This window comes from Chanos chanos, chromosome 3, assembly GCF_902362185.1.
Source record: "Chanos chanos chromosome 3, fChaCha1.1, whole genome shotgun sequence".
NCBI lineage: Eukaryota > Metazoa > Chordata > Actinopteri > Gonorynchiformes > Chanidae > Chanos > Chanos chanos.
In genome coordinates, this window is record NC_044497.1 from 19,119,794 (window position 1) to 19,137,318 (window position 17,525).

A 17,525-nucleotide genomic window follows, 5' to 3' on the forward strand; every position below is an offset into this window, starting at 1 on the left:
AAATGGGGGAAGCAGACAACATAAACGACAATAAAAGCAAAAAAAAACACGAGCAGTCAGTGAACGAATCTGATCGACTAAACAGCGTGTCCATGAATTAAACTTCTGCATCAGACACACAGAAAAAAAAAAACAATCCATGTCAATAAAAATCTTAATTACAAAGGAAACAAAAGGCATATTAAATAATGCACAAAAAACCTCAAGGATGTCATTTCTTAAAAAAAAAAAAAAAAATCCCTGTTTGTTTCTTGTCCGCTCTCGCCATATATATATCATAATGCCTTTTTCTATTACTGTCCTCTTAATCCCCGCCCCCGCCATGTCCTGTCAGATGAGATTCGAGTGACTAGTTTTATTAAATTCAGAAATAGTTGGGTAGCAGGCTGTGTGGACCTGGTGTTGAGACGGACCTGTTGTGCAGATGAGCGTGCATCTGAACAAATGTCGTGCTCCTGAAAGCAGTAACACACGAGAAATTTGGCGGGTTTTGGAGGTCCAGGCAGGCACCCTCAGGAGAGATGTAAAGTGGACAGTTACAGAGAAAAGTGGATGTCGGGGCGGGGGTGGGGAGACCAGTAACTGATGTCTCTCCTTCACGTGGACTTCTGACGGTAGTGGAGCGTCAGATCCCCTCCACTCTTCCATATAAAATGCTTCACCGTCCGCAGGTCCATGTTAGGGTCCAGAACCTTCAAGAACAAACAAAACCAATATGACACAAATATAGAGACAGAGGAACTCAAAAAGACCAATCTCAGTCAGAGGCATTCATTCCTATGCCATCTAATAATGATACATTGTGTTGTATGCTTATTTCTGTACGAGTATAGTTGCATGTTGTGTTGATATTGTTGTACGTATGTAAAGATTGCTCCACCTGGTCCTGACACAGCAGCTCAATCTTCTCTTCGGCGAGTACAGCCATGTCCTCATCCTCTTTCTGCTCGCTGGGCTTCTCTCCAGCCGAGCCGCCCGTCTGAGACTCGCTGTCTAAGTTAATGATCTTCTCATACACGTGCTCCATCACCTTCCTCACCTGCAGCATGTCACTGGCTGACAGCCGATCCCTGTGGGTAACAACAACACACAAACACACACAGACACGCGTGCACACACAAACACACACACACAATCAATCCAACTAGAATTCAGCCAGGCACAATCAGTCACCCTTTCCAGCATCAGAACAGAACTTAAGCCAAGTTTACTCAGCTCTTTAATCAGAAAGTAACTTTGTGTCCTTTTTTTTCATAAAAAAAAAAAAGACAGGAATGCTAATGAAAGCACTATGAGGTGACACATTCTTCTTTGCTTTGTTATACCAGGATTCACCAAAACTAAAAGCCCCAAATAAGAGAGTCTGTTCCCAATGTCTGTGCAACATGCTGAAACCAGAGGTATTCCAGAGCCGCCTACTTCTTTAATGTCTTTGCACCAGAGGACGAGTGGGGCTGGAGGTAGAAGGGGATTTTGTTGAATTTGGGCATGTTTTTCTGGAAAAATACAAAAAGAAGAAAGACAGAGGACATCATTAGCAAATCATTAGACTTCATCAGTAAACTCATCCCCTGCACAAACTTCACGACAAAAAAATCCAGACTTAGTCAGTTCAGATTAGAATATGTGAATGAAAGGAGAATCTGAGTAGAGCTCACATCCACGGTGATGTCAATCACCCACTGTGGAACAGTCTCATTCAGCAACATGGATTCAGTCTCGCCCCCAGAGTCTCGACACAGCAGCCTGCAGGAGAAGGCCTGGGCTGGAATGAACATCTTACAGACAGCACAGAGGACCTGACACTACCAGTCACACACACACACGCATGCGCGCGTCTTAAACGGCTACAGTCCCTCAATTTTACTGGAGGGCACCAACTAAAGAATTCCTGACTAAGTTAAGATACATGTGAAATGTGAATAAGTGTAAGAGAGCAAGGGCACCCTTTATTGTTTAGCTGTGTATTACAGGCACATAAGACCCGTGTAAGCACAAACATGTGATTATGAATACACCCGAAGGACTGTTGGAAGAAATGATACTGACCTAAACAGTGTCCTTCCTCCTGCCTCACCAAAAATGACGGGAGTGTGTGGCGGCACCTGGAAATAACCGTTTCCTTTCTGTATCCGGCTCTCGTGCTCTCCATTCACTGAAAACACACACACGCACAACTGCCTAATCCTCAGGTAACTGTTAACCCCACTCCAGACTAGGGGTGACTCAGATTAGTTACTTAAGTGTTCTGGAGAATCAAAGATGAGCTCTGCACTGTTAGCTAAGACTTCTTAACATGTCATAATAATTTAATCCAGAATTCATTGGTAATGTAACAGATTCTGGAAAGGCTGGGTAAACAAGGGACAAACATCATTCAAAGAGACTTTCTGAATACCCTCATTCTCATGTGCGAGTCGCAAAGATCGTGTTTTAATAAAGAAGATGACTGGTTAAATTACTGATGTTCTACTATATTCATACATTAATGGAAGGTCAGTGTCATCAATAAGAAGCAGGAAATTAACATGATTCTGTAACGAGGGGGGGGCAGCAGAAGTTCATAGAGTACGCATTTCAGCTCTGATCTGAACACCTAATCAGAGGAAATCCAAATCACAGACTATTAACATATGTCAGAATCATGAAAAATCCAGGTAAAACATTCAGAAAATTCCAACATTGGGCTGATCTATTAAGGCCTTTTCTGCTTGTTGGCTTACAACCCTGATCAATCAATCAATCAATCAATCAATCAGACAAACCAGTGATGGGTTACTCACTGTGGTTCAGTTCTGTCTCCTCATCCATGGGGTTAATGTGTGTCCTGGGCCAATACTCCAGCAGGGCCTGAAGCAAGAGTCCGCCCAGATTCACTACAAACACAGTAGAGCAATAACGAGGCAGGTTGGAAAATTCTAGAGAAAGAAATCATTGGAACAACACAGGAACGTGACTGAGCAAAGCTATGTGAGAGAGAAAATGGCCCTTTGAGACAGTTTTGCATGTCATTAATAGAAAGCTCACTCAGCATTGTGCTATTCACAGCTCTGAATGCTGGAGGCAGGGAGATTGAGCAGCACTCACACTTTGGGTCTGATCCATCTGGACTGGTGAATCCAGCATCCTTGGCCGACACCCAGGCAGCAAAGCAGTCGCTCTCATCAAGAGTAATAGTCAGCATCTATCCATCAGATACCATCATCAAATACGCACAGAAATGTTTACCATGCAAAAATAAATGAATAAATAAACAATCAAACTGCAAAGGCTAATCCCAAGGTTTTTGGTCTGAGGCTTTAGATTGAATCCAGGATGCCTGGACTATTAGAAAACAGCTCAATACTCCTCAGTGTGCTATATGAAAGCATTTGTTTACTTACCCCAGTTTTGAGATCCACTGAAAACCAGTTTGGCACATAAACCATCTTGAAGCGTTTCTTGATCTCCTCATCTAATTCTACCTTTCCTAAGTCCTCCACTTTACACGCCTTTTCAAAGAGAATGTCATTACATCAGTCAGAGCGCATGGGGCAGAGATATGATTTCTGTGCAAATGAAAGCAAGTAAATAAGAATACATGAAGTGCACACCTTCAGCACGTCCCAGTAGGCTACGTTGTTGTTGGTGTCTTTGGTCAATATATGCCTCTTGTCATTAAGAATGTGGCACTGGATTATACTAGCTCCACCTAGAGGACACATACAGGTAAAACAATGTCAAACAGAAAAAAGCAAACTGTGAAAACAAACCCATTCAGGTTCTTTATGTTCATACATAATTCTAATCTCGCACAATTATACAGATCTAGCAATCTGGCACCATCTCTCTACACAACAAAAAAGTTGGATGAAATTGTCCCCCACCCCCCAACAAAATTCTCTGAACAGCTTACATCACTGTAACACAGGATGTCGAGTGCAGCAGAGACCACCCACACAAATATAAACTCATCGTGTCTGTGAGTTTTGTGCTAAGCTGGCTGTGTTTGAGGCCTGACCTTTGATGACCTGCTCTGGCTGTGTGCACAGAGGGGACAGGGGAGTGCTGCAGTCATTGTCATAATCACCAGACGCTCGGAAGTTATGAATCCCCTTCAGAGACTGCAGTGAGAGAATTATCAAAGATACAAATGTAAATATTGTATGAACAATCACACACTCAAAGAATGTTATTAATGTAATTAATAAACATTTAAAGAACAGTTATTTCCACTCTGTTGAACACAAAGTGTCTTTCTACAGAACTGGCAATTAATCAGACAAATAAGGTCAGACATAACAAGACAACAGGTCACCAGCCCTTTTTTTCATCTTCCTTAATCAACTAGTCACTTTCAACTGGACAATAAGCACACATTTACTATTACCACTACTACTGCTTTGCAGACAGAATGCCAGACTTTCATGTAGTGTATGTAGTGTAGCTTTGCTTACCCATTTGTTGACAGTTGACTTTGTGGTTGAGACCCAGATGGCTGACGGAGGGTCTGCTGACCTGTCCAGCTCCATCTGACAGAGGGAAAAAAACACATCCAGTCAGTGCACTCATCAAGTCATCTCATACCTACTCTACATTTACCTATGCAGTCAGTCCACTGTACGCAGCACACCTGGTTTTATGATAGAAAAACTGTTTGCAGTTCTTGTTTTTTTCAGATCTTTGGCATAGGATCACTCTTAGACCAAGAGCACTGCCCCCGCCAAGATCTGAGTATTTCCATTAAATATTTAAAGACTAATATTAACCCTTTAAGTGAGTTTACTGAAGGCTAGCATCTCGCGCAAATCTCATTCTCAGGTTTGGCCTCTGCTGCACACTCATACTGACTAGGGCAAGAGGCAACTAGAGATGCACTGATATTACCCACTGGTACTTGTATTAGGCCGATACAATGTGGTTAACATGCATAGTTGGTATCAGCATCATAATTTAATGTTTCCAAGTAGGCTGACGTATATTGATGTAACCTATAAACTCGCTGCAAAACTAACAGCAGAGCAAAATGAAATCCTACTCCCTCATTGGCTACCACAGCTCAAAAATGTCTTGGGGCACCATGCACCAGTCTTGAGAGCTAGTGACTTTTTAACACAGCTTCTCAAGTTCTGAACAAGAGAGGAAACAGACTTAGAAGTGAGGAAAGGGAATGGTTCCTTTTATCCAAAAAAAAAAAAACCCAACAACAACAAAAAAAACAAAACCTTTCCCCTTAAATTTACCCACAGAAGTCACATCTATGTTTATTATCAGCTAGTCAGGTGCCCAATGGCTTTGTAGAGAAGGCAGTTAAACATTTCTGTGTTACTGGCCTGTATTTAGTAACTTTGTTTGTTGAAGGTAAACATATTATTTTATTTTACAACATTACATAAGTCTTTGAGTAACTACAATGCTTCAAATACACACTTGTACCTGTATTCAGCCTCAGCCTATGCTCCACAACTAAGTACTTGGTATTTGCATCAATCTTAAAAAAACTCGTATCAAGGCACCTCTAGAAAAAACAAGACCCAAGGGCAGTGTTGAATAAGGGCAGGTAAAGAGGACATCCCTTCCCCGTCTGCTCACCTTCAGAACAGGAGCCTTTTCCTCACAGATCAGCACCCGGATGTCCGGGTTCCGCAGGTCCGTGCAGTAGACCTTACGGTCACGACCTCCAGAGTAGACGTGTGTGAATGCCTCGTTGACCTGCAGGGCCCAAACACCCTCATCGTGCACGCGATACGTCGCTATGCACCTCTGCTGGCCTAGCGACCACAGTCGGATGGTTCCGTCCGAGCTGCCTGACAGACACTGCGCAGACAGGAAGTCAGAGAGAGTGTGGGTTAGTTAAACAGTATCAGATTTACCTCATTAATGCTCCACTTTTAACATTTCACACAGAGAGGCAGCATGCCTCTAACACAAAAGGCTTAAAGAGGAAAGGCATGTCTTTAAAGAACCCATCACTGCACGATGTTGAAAACAGTCGTGAACTTTAATTAAACATTGCCTAGCAATGCTACCCACTCAGACAACAGATAAAACATCATGTTGAAAAAAGGGTGTTTTGTTGTATTAGTCGGCATTTTTCATATTGTAAAAAGGGTTTTGACACACATTGGTGTTCCTCTCTCCTGAGGGAACACAGAGCAAAATCAGGTCCTTTATAGATTCACTGACACTTAAGTCTCAGAGATGAACAAAACTGTACAAACTGTGATCTGCTTCATTGAGTCATGTTTGTTTTTACAGGTTGTTTTCTCAGTCATGTTGATTTTTACAAGGTCATTGCTTTCTCTTACCTGGGTGCCATCTCTATTTAAGAGTAATGATTTGACATTGTCCGTGTGTCCTTTTAGCTTCATTAATTTGGCACAGGTCCGTGGGTCCCAAACTCTCAGAACCTTACACAAAACATAAAGAAATCAATACAACAAAGCAGAGCCCTGAAAACTAAACATAGAAGGAGAAAAACATCAAACATGAAGAAACATTTAATGCATGAGTATAAAACAGTCCACCTAATCTCTCTCTCACACACACACACACACACACACACACACACTGAACCGGTTGCTTTAGTCTTGGTTCTGCAGACTTACCTTTTCTGTGGATCCTGACACAATGACTGTGCCCATCTGATTCATAGCCAAACTGTAAATTGAGTCCTTATTCCCACTGAGTGAAGATGCTGTTTTTGTTTAAAGAAAAAAAAAGGGCTAAAGGTTTAGGCACAGTCTTAAAAATATGAAAATATGCAAAACAGAATTAAAAAACATCTGATATTGAGGCGTATTCACTACATTACTGACATATAAAAGTCTTATTACAGAACTCGTCATAAGAAACGGGGGGGGTTCCAGCACGTCCTGTGGCAGTACATGAAAGATGTCTTACTGGTGACAGTATTATTGGAGGCTGTCAGTGCTGTGAGTGTGTTGACGTCCCAGAGAAAAATCTGTCTGTCCAGACCTGCAGACGCCACCAGCTCTTTGTCTTTAGCATACGCCAAGGCTTTAACATAGTCCTGCATGAAAAAGACCCACACCACACAGACCACACACACACACACACACACACATGCACAAACACAAGCAACCAACAGACACATACACACACACCAAACGTGCGCGCATACACACACAGATACATTGAGACACACACAAACACATACAGGTACACTGTTTTAACTTATATCACAGCATAAAGAATCTGAAAGTTTTTAAATTCATATAAGCATTCATTTTGCCCTAACTAAAGCTGGGCCATTCAGCATTATTATTGGCAAAGAAAGCTGCTGTAAACTAAACTTACAAAAAAAAAAAACCCAGACAAATCCAACATTGTTTCTCTTGTGACAGCAGCAGAAATATGCTTAATGCAGTAATAATACTGTATGTTTTTGGTAACTGATTGTAGATTGTGCTGAATGATTCAGCAGGGACAGACATGACTGGAGAACTGCTAGTGATGGATAAGATTACCTTGTGTGTTCTCAGCGTAGACATGCAAAACCCCTTATGCGCATTCCAGACCTTGACCGTCGTGTCTGATGAAGCTGAAATCACTGAAAACCAACAAAACAACATTATTAAGAGAGCACATTTAACACAGAGACATGATTCAGTTCTGCTGTTATAATTTCCCATCGATGTGTATGTAAAAGTCACTCACGTGTTTTTCCATTGCAGCAGAGGACAATGTCATTCACCCAGTCCGTATGATGCTCCATTGACGCTATATACGGGTCCTGCTGGAAAAACCACAACACAACAGCTCTAATATCAGCATGTATGTGCTCTCTACCAGTGCCTGCCCAACAGCTTTTGCAGCCAAACAATTCATCTGTAACAACACCACAGTCCCAATAAAAGCATGTATGTGTTCTTTACCACTGTCCTGCCAACAGCTTCTGAACCCTAATACTTCCTGTATAACCCGCTCTTGGGCCAATTTATCTATGACTGCCCTCACGTAACTGTCAGCCCCACTTTGTCAACACGTGCTGTTATGAGGGTCATTTTTCTTCACTGAAGGGTTTACATGTTCCAGGTTTACGTGCCCCACGGGCTGTAGAACGGGTTTACCTTGTGCTGGTTGACGCTCCATATTCTGATGATGGAGTCTCGACCTGCGGTGAAGAGACGGTTCAAGGCTGGGTCCAGCTGCAGAGCGTTCACCCCGTTACGGTTATACTTCTCCACCTCATCTCGAATGACGTATGACACCTGCACACCATGAGGTCATCACTTTATTTATTTATTTATTTTTCAGGAATATGTTTGTGGAACACTGACAAGGTCATGATGGATTGCCATAAAAAACAGGCAGGTTTATTTTGTGATTATCATTGGGGCTGAGAACACTTATGTATTATACAGTAAATGTTAAAAGCATGAGGTAATTCATTATTCTAAATTTACATGACACAATAAACTCTGGTTGAAGCCAAGGGCATTTTACACATTAAACCATGTCAGACATTCCTCATCAGTCAAACAAACATGTAACTTTCTTTTGCTTGTATAACTCTTTTTATCCTTCCTTATATGGTTATACATCTCAGCTCAGCCGATGAACATACATAACACAGACATGAATTAAAACCAACACACAGTTTGATCCTGCAGATCATTATCTATAGCCTGAATCATTAGCCATTCAAAACATTTAAGCAACACATTGGAATACAATGACAAACACACTGGTATTTACAAAATTACTCATCTGCTGTGTGATGTAATCATCCCTAAATTAGCATTAGGACACACTAAAAATGTTGATGCCTTTTCATGGAGCCAAGTTTCACACTGGCATTATCATCTCTGACATAATCTCATACCAAAGAAATGTCAAACAGTCAGTTTATGATCACTTTATAATCAATATTTCTGTGTCAATGAAAACTGAACGTGTCATTGTCCCCCTTTGTTGTTGCTCACTATGCTTATTAAAACATATTCTACAGCAACTGTTTCAGTGGACAGTTAAACCCAGTAACCCTCCCATGTGAGTGACCCTAATCTTAGAAACTAAAGTTTGGAATTTTCTCTAGTCCAATCCATTACAAATAATGACATAGATTCCTCAAAAACAACCAAAATTTCAGTCAATGGCAAAAGCATTATTTAAGTTAATGCTTTTAATTAAATTAAAACATATAAGGTCATTGACTGTGCTAAGGAATCTACTCATAAGGCTTAGGACAATGAGACTGTGACAAACACATCTCAGAGACCAACATGTTCTTTAGGAGGTACTGGGGTGCATCAAAAGAGTAAGGAAACAAGGTCTTCTAAACATTTAAAACAATAACAAAACATACTGACCTACAAAAAAGAGCTAGTGCAGAGTCCACTGATACACTGCTTACTGTAGTGTATTCATTTCAGAATTTTACTAAAATACTACATTTCTAAAATAACACATACTAGGAAGAAAAACAACATCCTGAGATCATCTAGAGGTTTACGAGCTTTAAAGCGTGATTAAAAAGGTGATTTTTTAAAAAACAGATTAACTGAGGTTAATGTCTGCGTCGAAGTTAACAATTAACTTCCCGAACGAACTTTTACACTTAGTCATACGACAACATTAAATGCTCTAATCTGTGAAGTACTACATAACCAATCAAAAGTTTCACACAGAGACCATTTACTGACGACAGCATGCAGAGAACTCATCTGATTAGTTATCATTCAGCGGCTGTCGGAAGCAGTGCCATAACCTTTGTTCAGCCTACGACAGTTCATAAACTAACCTTGACTTTTAGTGCTATCCCATCCTAACTATTAGATAATACTGGCTACTACTGTTCTACATTTAAGTACGATCTATTAACTAATTTAACTAACAATTATACACTTCAGAAAGCTCTCCGAGCAGTGATCTCATCGCGCTAATCAGCATGGATGTAACCAAGCCCACATGACGTTTCAGTAAGCAAGCTGTAAACTGTATTTGATGGCTGCTTTTGAAATGTCACATGAAATATTATTCTAGAGTAATAAGGAAATGCCGGCAGTTTTTTTTAAAATTAACACACCCATATCAGCGCTAGCAAGAACAGGAGAGGGGCTCACTGGCCAGACAGCTATGCTAACTAGCAGAATGTCTGGCAGCTCAGCCCACTTCGTGCCAGATACGTTTTTCAAAGATTTATACATGCAATAAGCATACATCTGACACGTCCACTCCAAGAACCTTTAAGTATTATCGCTCAACAAAATACACGCGCACAAGCCACTGCACAGTACTGAAAATAGAAATTTACCTGGACTTTCCTCCGCCCAGCAGCATTCTGTCTGTGATGGGTCGCCATCTTACATGTTGACAGCATGACGTCACTTCCACACGACGAAAGAGTGCGGACGCTGCCGAAGGGGAGCTCTCGTTTTCGCACACTAATAATAATAATAATAATAATAATAATAATAATAATAATAATAATAATAATAATAATAATAACAACAACAATAATCATAATAATAATAAAAATAAATAATAACCATCATCATCATCATTACCATAATTACAATCGTAATAGAGGATGAAGAAGAAGAAGAGGAAGAAGAAGGTGTTGTTTTTGTTGTTGGAAAGTGTTGGTCTTGTCACGCCATTCATCTAATAATTTTTTGTCGCATGTAATATGATATGTAAAGTACAGGTTTTGAGGGAGGAATAAGATGCCTTTTTTGTACTGAATGGCAACTGGGCCTTTGGAGGTGCTGGCCTTCACTGGGATTAAAACTGTTTCGAGACAAGTAAAACCCGTATTGAGTTCATTTTTAGTTTCCAAATGAACCTCGCATTTGTTAAATGAATTATTTTACCTCAACAGACAGCGTGGCGAAGTTTGATTGAGATGATCAAAAAAATAGTTTTCGAAAATAATGCTTCACTTCAAGTATTAGTTATTTTTCGGGAATGTACATTCAGAAGTAAAGTTTACTTATTTCTGTAGAGGCATCATATTTCCCTGAAGTGTGTGCAGAGTAACCCTTGAACCCACCTTAGTGTCAACCTTCTGCAACTTCGATGAATGCAGTTACCTTTGGAGCAACATTTTCAGCGAGAATATTCTCACATTCTTGTCGCGTCTCTGATCAGGTAGGCCTATCATTTGACGAGACCACCTTGCATCGCTTCGGTGTCCTGTAGCCTACCGTCTGTACGTCTCCACGTATCTCAATATAGAGTCGTTTCCACGTATCTCAATATAGAGTCTGTACCGACAGGGGGAGTTGCATGTTCATATTTGAAGATGATTTGCATTTCAATTTACAAGCCTTAGGGACTTCGTAACACCACTCAGATCGCGGAAACATTGAATCAAGTGCGCTCTGGTGCACAAACAAACTGACTATGAAAAAATGACACAAGACAGAATACGGTTTGTGAGATTATAAATTGTTGTTATGGCAATAGAAGCTTAGACAGACAAAATAATTATTTAGAAACATACACTACAGTGGAGCCGTCACTGAGGGAATCACTTATGTCAATCACTGTCGACCTCCTTTGGTTGCTCTGAATACATCAAACGTCTTCTTGAGCACCTTAATCCTGATTTTAAACAATTTAATACAATAGACTGGTACAAAAAATGTTCCCATTAATATGGATTAACGATGTTATCCGTGTAGTGCGTTATTTCAATTGCAAACGCCTAAATAGTTTAAATACAAATTTCGCATTACTGTAACATCGTCTGTATTAATCTAACAGCGAATCAAGTGTTTTGTCAACAAACTTCTTTTCCTGCAGAGTTTCTGGGGGATCAGACGGTGTCTGCCTCGTGCGAGAAGATTGTTGAAACACACGGGAGAAGGCGTTACCACGAAACATCTGACTTCCTCACTTCGCGACTCAAGGGCAATCAAATGGTTTGGATGCGTTTTTCGGAGAGGTCTGGCAGGGGACTGGCAAACGTTCAATCCTTCTCAAGAGCTTGCGATATATTGACGCTCTTATTAAGTTGCCCTTTGGACTAAATTCACTAAAGTGTGAAGGAGATCGCGAAAAGTGTTTTTATGGTTAGAGTAGCGGCTGTTTTTAACTGACTGATCCAACTTAGTGTTCTGAAGTCAACGAAATTTAGGAGTCGCAAACAGGATCAATGGGGCAGTTATTCGGAAGGTAACCTTATCAGGGGCTTTCAATATGACATGTAAACGGGATTTAATTCTCCTATGCTTTTTTGCCTGATCAACTATTGGACGCACTTTGGTATCAGCAAATAACTTTCTGTTTTAAAGCAAGACCTCGTTTGAAACGATTTCTTTTAACTGGTCGGGATTTTTTTTTTTTTTCGGAAAAGAGTTCGACATGGCCTGACTTTGGATCTTTGCACTGGTCGGTGGAAATTTCAAAACTGATTAAAGTAAAAGACGCGCTTGGATGCAATGCTGTGAATTAAAGAAGTTTCACATGTAAGTATCCATATCAGTTACTATTTTGTGATGATGATTACAGGTCTAGAACTTTCCAAGCGCCGCACAAACAGTTGTTTTTCTCTTCAGTTAATGGGACAAACTATAAAATATAAAATACTACAAATTTATATAGAAATCATTCGTAGTCTACTCGTAGTTAAGCAAGGTGCTTTGTCCCATAATGATATTTTTTGTTAGTCAAACAAACAAGATCTCTCCTTTTGTTTAATGACTAGTCGACGTTGTCAAGGTTTCAGTCCACTCAGAAGTGTTTATCACGAATTATTAAAGGTACCGGTGTGTATAATTAAATGTTGCCCCCCTATTAAGATATATCTGGGCCCAACTACTTAATAATTGGAGTGAAGACTTCGCAGCTGCACGACTCTTACGCTATACCTTACTCTTTAGCGGTGCACGTAGTCGGGGTAGTATGCCCCTCTTCTTAATCATGTTTAGTATTATGGTGCAGTTGATTGCGATTGTTGGAAAAGTATTGGTGATGAGAATAATGGCCACTGGCACTTCACTGATTTTATTATGATCTTATTATTTCTTGATAGGATAAACCGACGTAATTTACATCTCTCGGATGCTGTCCAATGCATTCGCTTGAAGCTGGATTCTCTTGTTTTACCCGTTAAAACGCGCTTTTTCCCTCCATGTTCATTGAATTTGTTTATCAAGTTATTTGTTATTCTTTCTTAGTCCAAAGAATTGCCGCGAGTCTGTCTTAAATGTTTATTTTTGTCTATATCGCTTTAGAAAAGTAGCGCTTTCGTATACGGTGGTTTTACAGCAAAGCGACCTAACAGGTGTCTCAGCCCTGTGGATCGCGCGCCTTGTTTTTGACCACGGCATTGTCGATGTAAAAGGCACGGCGCTGTGGTTTTTCCCTCAGTGCAGGATGGAGTCACTTTTCAGAGTTACTGACCTTTAAGGCCGAAGTGGTTAGCTAAAGCCTACGCGAATTCTGTCAGGTCGCAGAAACAAGGTGGATTTCACAAGGCATTGTCCAAGGTCCTGAAAGTCAAGGCAGGAAACCAATCATTCGCTCCTACTTCCAGGGGAATTCCGTTCTCGTTCAAAAGCAGTTTAACCACAAACAAAAAACAAACAACAACAAAAAAAGTTAGGCAGAAGCGGTCAAGAATGAGCAAAATGCCACCCTGTCAACCCAAACAGATTCATACGCCACGTATATTTAGATATAACCCACCATAAGTACAGCAGTACCCGATGAAGATTGTTCCAAACATTAATGTGTTAAAGGCCGTTGTTGAAGGCCTTTCAGTCATTTTAGAAAATGTGAGTACCATGGTCTGTGAATAGAACATCCTAAACCAACTAAGCAACCATCCCTGTCATCCAAATCACCCTCATTATTATTATTATTATTATTATTATTATTATTATTATTATTATTATTATTGTTGTTGTTGTTGTTGCAGTAGTAATGGTAGTAGTAATGCAGTTTTAAAAATGCAATCTGACTGACTGATGATGAGGACATAGCTTGGGGAGCAGTAAAAAAAAAAAAAAGAAAAGAACTTGATGGTAACAGCAAGGAACACAAGGCATGCATAACAACACAGCTCCCTTCAAAGGTCAACATGTTAAGGAGAAGTCTGTCTTTTCACTGGGCTCTTATCTTTCCATTTATAATTCAGTCATAGAGACTTGTGAACGTCTGTGGTAACAGCAAATGCTTTTAGATGGACATTGAAGCAAGAGGTTAGGGTGTTTACTAATGATACTTTATATCATACATTGTATTGTACATTGTACAAGGTTGGTGAACTGGATAATCTAGACTGATAATGGAGGAATCTGAATTTTGTTTTTTCTTACAGTTTTTGTTAGAAGGTATGATCTCTCCTGCCTGCTCTGTGGACCTTAAGCCCTTAGGTGTGTGTCTGTGTGTGTGTGTGTGTGTGAGAGAGAGAGAGAGAGAGAGACTCATAATATCAATGTGAAGAAAAATCTTTGGATGGTGTAATCAGACTCAGGAGACAGCTGTCTAAATATGACAGAAAAAAGTATTATTCATCATATTAGTCAATAGCTGATTTATGATTTATTGACAGAAAAGATTATATCAGCCTCCACACTCTCAGAGCTATCCTCAACTCTTCACAATAAGCTTTCATGATTTCAATTATAGGCTTTAAGAAGAGAGAAGCATGGGTTTGAGATAACTGACCTCAAATTTCTAAGTTTGCTTTGGTCTGCAAAGAAAAAAAATTCAGATTTGAAATGAATAATATCAGTTAACTAATATAATTTTCATAATTTACAGAGCATTCTTGTCAGGAACTCATAATTGTAAAAAATGGTGTATGCAATCCTTTGATTTAAAGGCATTGCAATGCAAGACAGTCTATCATGTTACAAAGCAATAAACAAGGGAAATATATAAATGTATCCAATTAAAATGTATAACATTCTGATTATTTGCTCTGAGTAGATTTGATTTCTTAATTACTGCCAAACAGCTTCTGTTGTGCTTTGTTATAGATGAGGTTAATCCAAATGACAACAGGAAAGAAAAGAAATATCAAGTCATTGACAAAACACACAACTGTTTTTTAATACAGTCAAAAGACGGAAACAGCTCTTCCAGTTATGACAAAAATCCCTCCAGTAAAGACAGTAATTTTGTGTGAAATAATTTGTGTGCAGCTGCTGAACACTTCCTTGCGCTACTCTTGTTTTTCTCTCAAACATGATTTTACAGCGGACACAGAACAGTTTGGCTGATTTTGAACTGGACCACCGAATGTGTTGAACACACACATGCACACACACACACACGCACACGCACACACACACACACTCTCTGTCACAGGCCTGCTTGACCTTGAGATCATTATTTGTTTTGCTGCTCATAATTTATTTGTGGCAAGTGCCCTTACAGTACTGCCTCGCCTAATTTTCTCTACCAAAGCAATTTGAGACAGTTTTTGTCCTTTCTGCATACTCCTTGTTAGCATGTTCTGGGTTTCTGCCGTCACTGAAATCTTTTTATTTCATCGCATTGCAAGGGATTTCTCATTGTCTCTTAAGTGTAATTTGGACCTGTGATTTCCTGAGGTACCAAAAAAATTGTTTCCGGTTTTCTCATCAGCTTAGCTAAATTTTTAATTAGACGTGTATAGGGGTATTGGGGGTATTGTATGTGTATGTGTTTCAGCTGTATCCTGTAGACACATTTAACTCTCTGCTAGTTTGACTGTGTGATAAACAGTTTTCAGCTGCTGGAGGGCAGAAAGGTTATGCAAGCTGTCAGCAGATCCTCCTCATGTTTGCTGTATGCTGAAAATGGGTTTGCATCAAGAGCTTTGTACGCAGTTTGTGCAAGGAGCGAATGTTGACAAATAAGTCCATTGAAAGGTTACAATCAGACAGTGGACTGATAAGCTGTGTTCATGCCATTGGGTCAAGTCACCAGATGAAGAGACTCATCAGGATTCTGGAACATTCCAAGCATTGGCTGAGTGTAGTAGAATATTATTTTTCTTATGTAGTGTAAGGCTTGCTTGTGTTCTGCAAGATTATTATGATTATTTTATTTGGTTTACCCATTTTCCGGCCCGTTGGTCCCTGGCTCTTTCCAGACAATTAAGTTTGTCTAAATCAACTGTGTAAATAATCCTTTTCCTCTCAAATGTCTGTCATTCCACCATGTGCTCTACGGTGACCCCATGGTCCCCTTAGATAGCTGAAAAGAAATCTTTTAAATCTGCCCCTGTTTAGCACTGCCATGACAGTGTTATCTCTATACAAGTGTGTGTGTGTGTGTGTGTGTGTGTGTGTGTGTTTGTTTGTGTTTACGTGTGTGTGTACATGCATGTGCACACATGCATGTGTGTGTGTGTTTTTACGAGTGTGCATGTGTGTGTGTTTACTTGTGAATGTGCGTGTGTGCATGTGTGCATGCATGCGCACGTGTGTTTATGTGTGTGTGTGTGTGTGTGTGTTGTGGAAGGGGTGTGCTCTGTTGTGACATTTGTCTCTGGGGGCAGTGAAAATGACAAATGAAGACTGACCTTGATGGCCATCTCCTTAGTCTCTCATGACCTGCGGTGTCAGGGGATTTGTCCACTCAGTCTAACTTTAGTTATTGGGGAGCAGTTTGATCCAAGCGCACAGAAGCTGAAGGGGGTGGGGGGGTGGGGGGTGGCAGGGTAGTGGTTGGCCATGCGCTAATCTGAGCTTTGAATGGTGCCCCAGGGGAGAATGTGGGCCACAGTGTCAACCACCCTCCCCCCCACCCCCCCTTGTCTTTTATCTGAGTTTATTGATTAAACCTTGGAGTGCTGTCCTGGTCAAGCTCCTTTATTCATTGTAGATTGGAAAAATGCATCCATGAAGTGGCAGCAGTACAACAAACAGCATATTACCTATGTCAGGAAAAGTGTTTCTTTAATGACCTTATGCTCATTTGTCCAGAATCCAACAGTATGCTCCTTAGTTACATAAAGACATGGCATTCTGTTTGTGTTACTGGATCTCTGACATCTCTCAGATGTCCTTTTAAGAAGTAATTTTTTATAATATTGTTTACATAATGTCTTGATTATCGTAGATGTGTGTGTGTTTTTTTTAACAAGCGATGTTTTTAGGCAAACTGCTTTTGTTTATGTTTTGACCCTTACTGTAAGCTTTGAACTATGAAGGCTGCCTGATGAATTCCTCTTGTCCACTGCTATTATTTTTTTTGCTGTTATTTTTAATGGAATGTTGAGGCTTCAAGGAAACAGGCCCTCAGCAAATGAAGTTTTTTTATTCTGCCGTTTTAATCTGATGTCTATAGGGCTATGCTCGGTCAGACAAAGAGTTCACACACTCCCTGATGGCAGAAATGCTAAATAGGGTCATTCTTGAAAAATTAGCAGCAAAGTGTCTCTATCAAATTATTTTTGGAATTATGTTCCTGCCAGACTGTATGACAGCGTATGTTCAGTCCCTGAAACCATGTTCACCATGGAAAAAACAAATAGCCAAACAAGCTGGGCGGGGGGATGAAGACATTAATAAATGACTCAAAAATCAGGACACTGAGCATTTGACTGCTGAAACGCTCACAAACAAAATGCTGTTTCC

At 40.2% G+C, this 17,525-nt stretch overlaps 1 protein-coding gene across 4 annotated transcripts; it reads right to left on the reverse strand.

Annotated features, from left to right (window-relative positions):
• Positions 1-245: 245 nt before the first annotated feature.
• On the reverse strand, positions 246-10,324 carry wdr48a (WD repeat domain 48a). Of its 4 annotated transcripts, none has more exons than XM_030768184.1 (19): positions 10,259-10,324; positions 8,073-8,213; positions 7,660-7,738; positions 7,470-7,552; positions 6,883-7,012; positions 6,588-6,676; positions 6,288-6,389; positions 5,572-5,796; positions 4,437-4,511; positions 4,001-4,103; positions 3,594-3,691; positions 3,384-3,491; positions 3,088-3,184; positions 2,784-2,876; positions 2,050-2,155; positions 1,659-1,746; positions 1,420-1,496; positions 881-1,070; positions 246-692 (listed from the first exon to the last, which is right to left on the reverse strand). In XM_030768184.1, exons 1-19 carry the CDS (start codon positions 10,322-10,324, stop codon positions 597-599), a joined length of 2,046 nt encoding a protein of 681 aa, XP_030624044.1. In that variant the 3' UTR covers positions 246-596. The 4 variants fall into 4 exon arrangements, with proteins under 4 accessions (XP_030624044.1, XP_030624045.1, XP_030624046.1 ...); XM_030768185.1 differs by having other exon boundaries at positions 7,660-7,735; positions 10,259-10,306; XM_030768186.1 differs by having other exon boundaries at positions 7,470-7,534; positions 10,259-10,306.
• Positions 10,325-17,525: the final 7,201 nt, after the last annotated feature.

Bases quoted from the DNA above. Each gene is read 5' to 3' on its own strand.
- wdr48a (XM_030768184.1), bottom strand. From the start codon at position 10,324: ATGCTGTCAACATGTAAGATGGCGACCCATCACAGACAGAATGCTGCT. The intron at 7,553-7,659 runs GTGAGTGACTTT...GTTGGTTTTCAG, and splicing joins CTGCTGCAATGGAAAAACAC to TGATTTCAGCTTCATCAGAC. The intron at 1,497-1,658 runs GTGAGCTCTACT...GTATTTTTCCAG, and splicing joins TGATTGACATCACCGTGGAT to AAAAACATGCCCAAATTCAA.